At 40.1% G+C, this 11624-nt stretch overlaps 2 protein-coding genes across 2 annotated transcripts in view; one reads left to right on the top strand and one right to left on the bottom strand.

Annotated features, from left to right (window-relative positions):
* The window catches only part of LOC134803288 (zinc finger protein 57-like), a 124501-nt gene that overhangs the window by 32590 nt on the left and 80287 nt on the right, over positions 1 to 11624 (bottom strand). The gene's annotated exons all lie outside the window — the stretch shown is intronic.
* Positions 2343 to 9465, top strand: LOC134803368 (serine hydrolase-like protein). Its single transcript, XM_063776176.1, has 7 exons — positions 2343 to 2495; positions 3555 to 3671; positions 4100 to 4252; positions 5741 to 5843; positions 6530 to 6617; positions 8158 to 8255; positions 9094 to 9465. Exons 1-7 carry the CDS (start codon positions 2441 to 2443, stop codon positions 9401 to 9403), a joined length of 924 nt encoding a protein of 307 aa, XP_063632246.1. The 5' UTR covers positions 2343 to 2440; the 3' UTR covers positions 9404 to 9465.

The raw sequence follows: 11624 nt of genomic DNA, 5'->3' as shown, positions 1-11624 counted from the left end.
TAGTTCCACTACTTGACGTTAGATGTCGACTATGAAATAACGCGCGTTTTGGTAAGCAAACTGATGTCAGGCGTGGCTCACTCCGCGATTTCGTCGCTTTGCTACAGGTAGCTAAAAGTACATCCGTTCCACACCAATTTTGGTGGTTAGCCATAAGCCGCGCGTGGCGCTGTCGCCACCTAGCGGCCATATCTGTCCTGATCGTAACAAACGGTTTTGTTAGAGAGTGAGTCTTCTGTACCTAGTACTATTATTTATTCTGTGCTGATGTACGGAGTTACCTGCACTCTTTCTATACTTATATTATTCTATGGTAATTATGATTTATGATATAGCAGGCAAACGACCAGACGAATCACCCGATGGCAAGCAACTGCCGCCGTAACACTAGAGGGGTAGCAAGTGCATTACCGGCATTTAAGATTTGTACGCGAAGGTTTGAAGAAAGGTGGTACTTATAGGTCCGGAAATATCCCGGGCGACGCGGCGCCGACCTTGCATCTAAGTACCGTAAAATGGGGTGAGTAGGGATAAAACTGACATTTAAAGCTCGATAACATTTTATTTTTACATTTTATGCAAACTTAATTTTATTAATAAATGGGCGGCCGTTTTTATTTTCGTTTTTTTTTATAATTGTAGGTAGTTCCATTTCATAACTTTAACGTTAAACACAAAATCCCTCCTCACCCCGTAGTCCCTCGTAGTTGGGGTGAGATGGAATTTCATACAAAAGGTGATTTTGAAACGTTGATGAATCGATTTTTTCTATTATGAATATTACTATAGCTCCATTTGTAATAGGAATACATTATTTAGGTAGCAGTAGCATTTAAAAACCATCTCACCCCCCCCCCCCCCTGTCATTCCTTCTCTCCCCATTCATAACCCGACTCTCCTCGCAATCCCTTACTCACCCCATTTTACGGTATGTTTGTTCTCTTTGTTCACAACGTGCAAACATAAACAACTTTTAAGCGGTTATCTATGTCGCGGATTCGAAATGTGATAATGATAACCGACTTAAACATTTGATAGTACGTTGATTGGAATGTTAAAAGTTCAACAATTCAACATAAACATTATAGAAAGGATTAAAGTTCAGCCAGGTTTGACGTCATCATCATCACGTCTCATATATGATTAAACGAATACGAAAATACCTACGTACCTAAACCACAGAATAAATAATAGTACTAGGTACAGAAGACTCACTCTCTAACAAAACGCGTCTGTTACGATCAGGACAGATATGGCCGCTAGGTGGCGACAGCGCCACGCACGGCTTATGGCTAGCCACCAAAATTGGTGTGGAACGGATGTACTTTTAGCTACCTGTAGCAAAGCGACGAAATCGCGGAGTGAGCCACGCCGCCTTAACCCAATGAACTCTCAATAGGTAAATAAGGGTGGTATTCCACCTGCCCAATTGTCCAATTTGTATTTTGTCTCTGTTTGTCTCACATTTTGCTTAATAAGAGAGTGAGATGCAATGGCATTCGACCAAGATATTCGACAGATGGAATACCACCCTGAGATGCATGTAAATCCGTTTAAAGCTTAGATCAGAAAGTGGATTACAAACAGATCAGAATAACACACAATTAACTATTTTACTTACTTACTGCATACTCTTTGACCGGGTAGCTATACTTAAATTAGACTTTGGCTACTTATTACATTTTTTATTAGGTACTCATAACCATTCATAACTCATAAAACAGGTTTATTTATACATACACAGTATACATAGACTTTGTTATTTAGGCAAAGATAGTGAAGTTGAAGTGTAAAATTTGCACTTATTTTCTTAATACAGTCATAAATATTGCTCTTCTAATTTACACCTTAATATAAAGGTCATAAAATCTAATTTTCTTCGCATTTTTTTACTTCTTCAAGAAAAAATACGTTACTAGCAGTAACAAAACGCGCATCTCTCAAAATGTCACCTGTCAATCTGTCCATATCTTATTATAACCTACCTTTGTGCTGTGACCATTATGATGAAAGTCCTTTGAGACAAACTGGATTTTAATAAGAATAAATTAATTTGTAGCTTTATTTCAACACTTATATTTTATGCTACATTTGTTGAGGTTTAGTCAAGGTTTAGTCATGTTTTAGTTTAATTTCTAGCAGTGTTCAGTGTGTGTTTACTGTCTCATAAATATAAAACTCACTGAATTATTATGTGTTTTAAGTGTCTAGTGTTTATTATCAGTAATGTTGGTCATAACTTGTTATCTTTGAATTTCTATCATAAATAGTAAATACTGAAGAAACGAAAAGATTTATAATATTATAATTAATAATTAAGACGATAAGACGTTATTAGTGAAATATTAGCACATAGAACGAAAGCTGTAAACGGCAAGAAGAGAATATTCCCAAATTGTTTAGTGTAAAAAACTGTGTAAATAAAATAGTGTATTAAAAAATGCTTGACACTGAAAAGGAATGGTTTATCGAAGCACCATGGGGGAGAATTTGTGGTAAATATTTTATTATTATTTTTATTCATTTATATAGGTATGTAGTATATTTTTAGGAATGTAAAAATATTTTTTTTATTAGATTAGTTTAAACTTTACTTTAATTACTAAGACTTACGTCTTTAAACCTTACTTTAAATTATTCTTCACTAAGATTTTCGCAATTAATTGTTGTAATAATTTAATAAATTGACATCAATTAAGAAAGTAAGTATACTCAAATGCGCAAATACTAGGTGTTGCTCAACAACAACTACACTTAAAAATTTGGGGCCCTTTTGGAAAGTAAAGAAAGCGAATTAAACTAACATTTTTCTACTATTTATTATGGGTAATCAAATATACTGTTACTGTCTGTCCTTCGGGGCCCCCTGACGATGGGGGCCCTGGGCATGGCCCCATGTGCCCTTATGGTAAAGACGGTACTGGGTGGAATACCACCCATACTTACAATGTAAGTAACAATTTTATTATAAAAATGCAGCAATAAGATTAGAATGTTCTTTCACAATCGACAATGTTGCATAAATTAACTCATAAAAGAGAATATTAATGTTTTCTTCAATGTCATTACTAACATTATTACTTGTTTTTATTTTATTTGCAATATTATTTTGTTAAAGGTCATGTGTGAGTTAAAAATAAATGATTTGTCAAAAAGATGGGAAAATAAGGAAAGGGTATGGGTGGAGGGTAGTTTTTAGTGTTCCGTACCCAAAGGGTAAAAACGGGATCCTATTACTAAGACTCCGCCCGCCCGTCTGTCTGTCTGTCACCAGGCTGTAACTTGAGAACCATGATAGCTAGACAGTTGAAATTTTCAGAGATGGCGTATTTCTGTTGCCGCTATAACAACAAATACTAAAAACAGAATATAATAAATATTAAAGTGGGGCTCCCATACAACAAACGTGATTTTTTTAACCGTTTTTTGTGTAATGGTACGGAACCTTTCGTGCGCAAGTCCGACTCGCACTTGGCCGGTAATACGAAACACTACGTATTTTAAAGTTGATATGTTAATATTAAGTGGAGGACTAATTTTACATTATGTTGCAGTTGTGGCATGGGGCTCCTGCTTCAACCCACCTGTACTACTGGTACACGGAGCAGTGGACTCAGCGGCCAGCTGGAGGCCCATCATAGAGAGACTCCCTGACCGGTTCTACTACATTGGTAAGCACCAACACCAAGGCACCAACACAAAAAAAATGGTTGAAAAAATTACTCTGCGAGTTGTAGACCTCGTGATGAGCTTAAAAAATGTAAAAATAAAAAATACTTCATTGAATCATTATCACAGCGAACTCACAATAGTCTTAAGTGCCATAGACGCTACTGGTCCTTACCTTGAGGCCTACTTACAGAATAAGTTTTTGAATTTTGAATTTTTGGGGCGCGATGCCACTCTGGCTTACATCGCCTACGCCTAATGCCTGTTGATAGTGTTGATGCGTATAATTCTTAAGAGCCGATACAGACGGACTGCAACTTTTATGGGAACTGTACGCCAACTGCAACGTCGGCGTGCAATTCCCGTACAAGTTGCAGTCCGTCTATACCGGCCCTTAGAATAAGGCCGTAATTAAAGCTTTTCTTTACAGCCATGGAACTGCCAGGAAACGCCCACTCAGACTGGTTCCCACCCGGCGTCATGATGTCCGTGCACGACCTGGTGTACGCCATGGAGGTGGTCCGGAGACACTTCCGCTGGAAGACCTTCGGGTTCATGGGGCATTCACTAGGGACTCTGCTAGGTGAGAACCCCCTATGTTCACGCTCGTCACGGGCGACCGCGGTAGCTAAGGTATTTGAGTCTGCGATTTACCAATCGGTTCAGGCCCAAGCTAGCGGCCAAATGACTGACGCGCAATATGGCTTCCGGAAGGCGCGCAGTACCACAGGTAACCTACTGCGTCTCATGGTCAATATAGTGCCGGCAGTGGATGCAGGAGACCAGGTGGACGTGGCGTACTTCGACTTCCGGAAGGCATTTGATACCGTCGACCTTGATATCTTACTCGTGAAATTGGCAAACGCGGGTTTCACTCCGCATACACTTACTTTCTTTGCCAGCTATATGAGTAACAGGCGCCAGTATGTGGACTGTGCTGATCACGTGTCAGAACCATATTTCACGAGGTCTGGCGTAAGTCAGGGGAGCAATTTGGGTCCCTTAGAGTTCATTTTAATGATAAATGACCTCCCTGACGTTGTTAGAGACTCCATTTGTCTACTCTTTTCTGATGACCTCAAGCTTGTCTGCAGAATCAATGACAGCTCTGACTGTATTAAATTACAAGAGGACATACATCGAGCGGTTAAATGGAGTAAAACGTACAAGCTACATTTCAACGCGGCAAAGTGCGCCATACTCTCATTCACCAGATCTCGGAATCCTATTTGCTACCAATATGTGTTAGAAGAGACACCGATGCAGCGCGTTGAAGAAGTGAAGGACTTAGGGGTGCTGCTGAAGTCCGACCTCACCTTTCGAGACCATATTGTTTCAGTATGTAAAAGGGCTTTCCGAAATCTGGGGTTTGTGATGAGACAGGCTCATGCGTTTACTAACATCAATGCGATACGTGTATTGTACGAGGCAATTGTCAGGAGCCATCTAGAGGGTAATGCGGCCATCTGGAGTCCACACGAGTCGAAATATAGGCTAATGATGGAAAGAATTCAAAATAAATTTATTAGGTTTATATATTTAAAATTATACGGAGTATACCCTTTTTATCCATTAATGTATCCTACATTGTACGTGTTAGGAATGGTAGGATACAATAAACTTGAAGTTAGAAGGGAACTGGGGCTAGCTTCATATATATTTAAGTTGGTACGAGGGAAGTTGTGCAATCCTGGAGTCCTGGCAGAGGTGCGTTTGAACGTATCAGATCGGTATGTGTGGCGGCGGCGGCGGCCGAGCCTGCTGGCCGAGCCGCGCGCTCGAACGCAGCTCCTTCGCCAGGCCCGGGTTTACGCGCGCAATTCGGACCCTTAATCGAGTAGCGATCGAGCTAGATTTGTTTTTTTGTTCTTTGAACGAATTCACAAAGGCCAAGTTATATGTATTGTGTTACTGTAATTTGTAATAATGTACCTATGTTGTTTAGTTACTTGTGTGTTAAAATTCCATAAAATTCCAATTAGATAGCCTGTAAAGATGGTTGTGTGTATGTTAAATAAATAAATAAATAAAACTTTATTTCCTTCATTAATTAAAAATCATATGGTTGCAGGTAAAGTATACAACCTGTCGTACCCTGACAGACTGTCGTTCGTGGTGGATTTCGACCCCACACCGGCGTACTCCACCATCCGACCGGACCAATTCGCTGCATGGTGAGTAATCTCTTCCTCTCATATCTTAGCGTTTCTCCGGATTATTTACACTTGTTACCACTGTTCGTAGTTATAGTATATTAACAGAAGATAAAAACAACGGGTTGCACTCCGGGAGTGCCGGCAGAAGTGAAAACTCAATGACACTGTAACAGTTGTTCGATCAGGTCACGTGTCCGTCTTACGAAGCGAGTTTAATATTTTTGCCCCATCACAGAAAGTGCACAGCGCCGCTAAAGAAGTTTTCACTTCAAAAATAAAATGGCGCGCAAGGCTTTCATCTTAAGTAATATCTTTGGTGTGAACTGTAATGCTGTGTAAATATACACAGCATCACATACATCTTACATCTTATAAAACAAACTCCCCCGCCGCGTCTGTATGTTTGTATGTTCGCGATAAACTCAAAAACTACTGAACGGATTTTCATGCGCTTTTCACCTATGTGATTCTTGAGGAAGGTATAGGTGTATAATTTGTTAAGGTTTACCCGTGCGAAGCCGGGGCGGGTCGCTAGTATTGTAAATATGTTAATATGTCGCTAATATGTTAATCTGTATATGCCATTTGGGGTCTTGAGCCGCTAGAAGCTCAAAAAGCTCGAGGTGCAAATAATTTTGACGTGTCAAATAGGTTTTCAGATCGCAGCTATTTAGGTTATGGTTAACAGGAGTTTTTTTTTACAGGTACCATTATTACTTCACGAGGTATTACCAGAAGTATCACATCTACAACTCGCCAAAGGAGAATGCTCCGAAATACACAAGAGAAAAGGTAAGCCATTTTAATAGGGGATATTACTGCAATGTTCTGCCGCCAGAGTGCAGCACTACCGACTCTAGTAAATTCATAGACTAACTTATACATACTGTGCCTTAAACTGTTTTTTGACAAGTTTTCACAGACAATCAAATATGACATATTGATGCACCAAGGCGGTTTGTTTACAGGTACGCCTACCGCGAAACGCGAAATTCGAAATTTCTTTATCTGGCTCTCTATCGACCGAATAAGCAAGAGTGATAGAGAGGCAGAAACCGAACTTTCGATTGTCGTGTTTCACGGTGGGCCATGTGATTGACCTAGTGACGCATGATGTGTCAATGAGGTTTGTTTACTGTATGTGCTAATGGTGCCACCTACGCAGAGCTTTGCCTAATATTCCCTATTGCATTAATGTGTTTGAAAAGAGAATAGAATAGGCTATTATACATATTTTTTGTCAAATATAAAGATGATATAGGTAGAGTTAGACCAAGAAAGGCTGCAGCGATTTTGATAGCCCCCGCAGTGCAAGTGTTATTTATACGTCATAATTTCATAGAGGTTTGACGTTTAAAATAACATTTGCACTGCGTGGGCTATCAAAATCGCTACAGACTTTTCTTGGTCTTACTCTAGAATAAGAAGAGATACATAAGACTATTACGTTCGGTCATTCCCCCCACCCCTCTGTTATATATAGGGTTGCCAGATGGTCGGGATTTGGCGGGATTCTCCCGATTTTTAGCATGTGTTCCCGATTCCCGACGAAGTGAAAACTGTCCCGAAAAACAGCTTCACGTTATAAAACAATAATTTCAAGTTCCGAACTGTCGTCGAGCGAGCGAGCGACCCGCGTCGAACCGCTCGACGCCACGATTTTTTTTTGTTTGTTCAAGTTCTCAGATAATTTATACTATTTTTATATAAAAACGTCTATGGGCAGAGCAGCTGACGTAGTGCCAATAATGTAAAATATCGTTGATTTTAATACAATTACTTTAATTTGAATATTTTTTTTCCCGACATAAGTCCCAAAATCCCGAAAAAAATATATTATTTCCCGATAATAGCACCTTTCGATCTGGCAACCCTAGTTATATACTAGTACATGGGGTTAATACATTTTTGGGTGTATGACATTCCGCTGACTCCGCTGGCTTGGTCACCTGGAGAGGATGGGGGAGGATCGTGCTGTGAGAAGAGCGTATGTGGGGCACCCGGGGGGAAAATGTCCGTCTGGGCGTCCCAGATACCGCTGGAGTGACGAAGCCCTAAAATACCTGTCCGCCCTCGGAATACCCAACTGGCGCAGAATAGGGCAGAGTGGCAAGGTCGCCATGTGAGGTGGGACGTTGAATGGAACTACTTGCTTGGAGTATCGATCTATAATGTCTTCAATAACATAATGTAAGAGCTTATATAGGGCTAAACTAAGGGAGTGTGAGTGCACTACAGCGCTCTCTTGTGTCAGAGGCCACGATCCTCTTTGGGTCACTGAGCCAGTGATGTATGTATGTATGACATTTTAACAGCCGTTTGACATTGACAGGCGCTGTCAATGCTGGAGCAAAATCGAGGTCTGACAGGCGCCGCAGCGAGCATGGTGCTTGACAGGATATCCGAGCCGCTGGGGGAGGGGCTCGTCAGGTGAGTTTGACAGACTGTCAGTGAATTAAAAAACCGGCCAAGTGCGAGTCCGCGCACGAAGGGTTCCGTACCATTACTCAAAAACGGCAAAAAACCACGTTTGTTGTATGGGAGCCCCACTTAAATATTTATTTTATTCTGTTTTTAGTACTTTATGTTATAGCGGCAACAGAAATACATCATCTGTGAAAATTTCAACTGTCTAGCTATCACGGTTCATGAGATACAGCCTGGTGACACACAGACGGACAGTGGAGTCTTAGTAATAGAGTCCCGTATGTACCTTTTGGGTACGGGACCCTAAAAATTAAAACATAAATCCGAGGGCACTCCCGCCACTGTACTCGGTACGTGTGATCAAGGCCATAGGGCACAGTCTGTGCTATCAGGCCAATTCAGTGGTGTCACGCACATTAATTCGAACCAATCGTCACAGAATAAATAATAGTACTAGGTACAGAAGATTCACTCTCTAACAAAACGCGTCTGTTAAGATCAGGACAGATATGGCCGCTAGGTGGCGACAGCGCCACGCGCGGCTTATGGCTAGCCACCAAAATTGGTGTGGGACGGATGTACTTGTAGCTACCTGTTGCAAAGCGACGAAATCGCGGAGTGAGCCACGCCTGCGATCGTGCAGTCTAACGCAACTAGTTGCGACCAATCACGCGCGTGATGCGAACTCATCAACCAATCGCGTTGTGGCGTAGACTGCACGATTGGCACAAATTCGTGTGCGGCACACCGCTGTACTGGCCCCATTCTTAGTGCCCATAAGGTCCTTAGATATATGTCAATGTGGACAGCAGGCTTTAACCATATTGTGTCATTTCCATAGATACATCTACGACCAGCGGGCCAAAACGGTCGTTTTCCCGCCGAACACATCCGAGCACCTACGAAAACTGTACACCAATCTAAAAACGCCCACTCTCACAATAGTCGCCACGGAGTCTCTAGAGCGCGGCGCATACAAAGCCACCCCGTTCGCGCTTGACGAAACTTGTTACCCGCACAAAAACTATAGAGTAATCACAGTGGATGGAAAACATGATGTACACGTGATGCATCCAGAGAGGATGGCGGCGTTTGTTGAGCAGTTTTTGTTGTATGGAGTGGACGGGCTGGATAGGAAAGCTAAGCTGTGATATCTGTTTTTTTTTTGTTATATTTGTATTAGAAAATTGAAGGAATAATATTACATGGAGGGTGCTAGGTCACTTTTTTTAGTATTTGACATATTTTGCAGTTTTTAATTTATATACATATAAGGTGGTGTGGTACTGGTGATCGACGCGGTCCCAGTACATGTCATCTTGAAACTTAAGTCATTGTCAATGGAAGTGACAGCAGGGTGTCATCTATTGGGCATTAGCATGTCGAGCACTAGTACCACCACCTTATGACTACTTAAACAACACTAAGTTATGTTATGTAATATATATTTTTGCTTGTTACTTTTTAAGATGTTTAAGAGGACATTGTGTATTATTTATTATTTATCTAGAAAAAGTGCAAAACCTTTAAACTTAGGTGGTAGAAACGGGAAGATGTAGTTTTAGAAAAAACATCGGTAATTGGTACATTCCAAAGTAACACAAAAAAAATACAATAAATGGCCGCCAGGCAGGCGCCGCTGTCGCGCACACAGCCAGTACAGTGCCTACTGAAAATCATAATTTAGGGCATGAGCAATTAAGGTTATCGGTGAAAATTACTAAAATTATGTTATGTATGGCATATTTGTATTATTAATAGATGGTGGAAGAAATACATTTATTACTTTGTTACCAAAGACTTTTATTTTATACTAGCTTTTGCTCACGACTTCGTCTGCGTGAAATTAGTAACAAGAGCAGTGGGAAGACATTCCTACCTTCAGGCATTCTCGGCTCCATTCGGCTCAGCATTTCTCCGAGCAATTATTAGGGTTGACACAACTTGAAGTTCCTTTGTGTGCACGACTACAGATAAGAAAATGACTTGAATTTTGACAATCCTAAATAGCCGATAGGGATAGTGCCATACATTAGAAAGTGACAGCATGATTCCTCCCTGAATCGCTGTCAAACTTCGGTTTTTCTAGGAAGTGTCCTTTCTATACGGTAATTATTTATTTTGTGCCAAGAGTAAGTATAGCGCCTGGATAAAATCTAATGGCTATAATTTTGAGCATAATATGCTTAATTGCTTACACAAATTAACAGGCATATCATTAATTTTCTCATTTCCACCCCCCTTTTCACACTCTTTAGGGATGACTTCCGACATAAAAACTATCCTATGTCCTTCCTCGCGAAGCAAAACTATCTCTATGACTTTAAATGAAATCCGTTCAGCGGTTTAAGCGTGAAGAGGTAACGACAGACACACTTTCACATTTATAATATTTAGTATGCATTTACTTTATCCTAGCTAGACAAATATCAAAGATATATGAAGTGTATAAGATAAAGTCTAAGAAAAAAACGTGCCTCGGAAAATCAAGAAAAAATTATGCTCGTAAAGATGGCGCCATACCTCTGGCCTATACTCGTGTAGATGGCGACACCGTTTAATATTTAACACATGTCGGTGAAAGAACCTGGGTCAAAGTCATATGGCGTTCTAAAAGTTTTAATCCTGTGTTGTGACATGGCAGTAAATTTACTGTGACTAGAAAATTTACTATGACAATAAGCCTCTATACCTACTCAATTCTCTTTACTAATATCAACCCCAAATGTGTCGTACAGCGCCATTTACTTTAGCTGGAAAAACTACGACTATATTATTTTACATTTACAAGTCTTAGGCCCACTTCTTGCCCACTTGCACCATCCCACTAACCCGTGGTTAACCGGTTAAACCGTTAACCCAGTCTCAAATTGTACTGGTAACCATGGTAATTCCAGGTTTAACCGATTAACCCCGGGTTAGTGAATGGTCCAAGTGGCCCTTATTATCTTCGTTAGGGTAAAAGGAAAAAAAAACAGCAAATATAAATGCAATAATTTAATAATTATTATTTCCATTAATCAAATACAATTGTCAATTATTATAATCACAGGACTTCGATAATGACTAAAAAAGCACAGACATCACAAACATAATTGAAAATATTATTTTTTTGGATTTTAAATTAAGTTTTATTAAAATTGATCATTTCACTCGGCCTTAGAGGCCATTGCAATGCACATTGATTTTTTAAATTAAAAAACTTTTAGGGGGTTTTCAGAAAAAATGGTACCGTTTACTTTTTTCGAAAAGCCATAAACTTTTGGGTTATTTAGACTCAGAATCACGAGTACAATTGAATGAGACAAAGAAAAATAAAATGGTTGTCTGTAAAGTTGATTTACGGACGATAATTTTGCGTGATAACGTCAT

Source organism: Cydia splendana, chromosome 26, assembly GCF_910591565.1.
Source record: "Cydia splendana chromosome 26, ilCydSple1.2, whole genome shotgun sequence".
In the NCBI taxonomy this organism is placed as follows: Eukaryota; Metazoa; Arthropoda; class Insecta; order Lepidoptera; family Tortricidae; genus Cydia; species Cydia splendana.
Note: the sequence above shows the minus strand (reverse complement) of the source record. Positions and strands in the feature narration are given on the sequence as shown.

Excerpts from the sequence above, each read along its gene's own strand:
- LOC134803368 (XM_063776176.1), top strand. The coding sequence starts at position 2,441 with ATGCTTGACACTGAAAAGGAATGGTTTATCGAAGCACCATGGGGGAGA. Across the intron at positions 2,496-3,554 it reads ACCATGGGGGAGAATTTGTG|TTGTGGCATGGGGCTCCTGC; the intron begins GTAAATATTTTA and ends ATTATGTTGCAG. Across the intron at positions 3,672-4,099 it reads TGACCGGTTCTACTACATTG|CCATGGAACTGCCAGGAAAC; the intron begins GTAAGCACCAAC and ends TTTTCTTTACAG.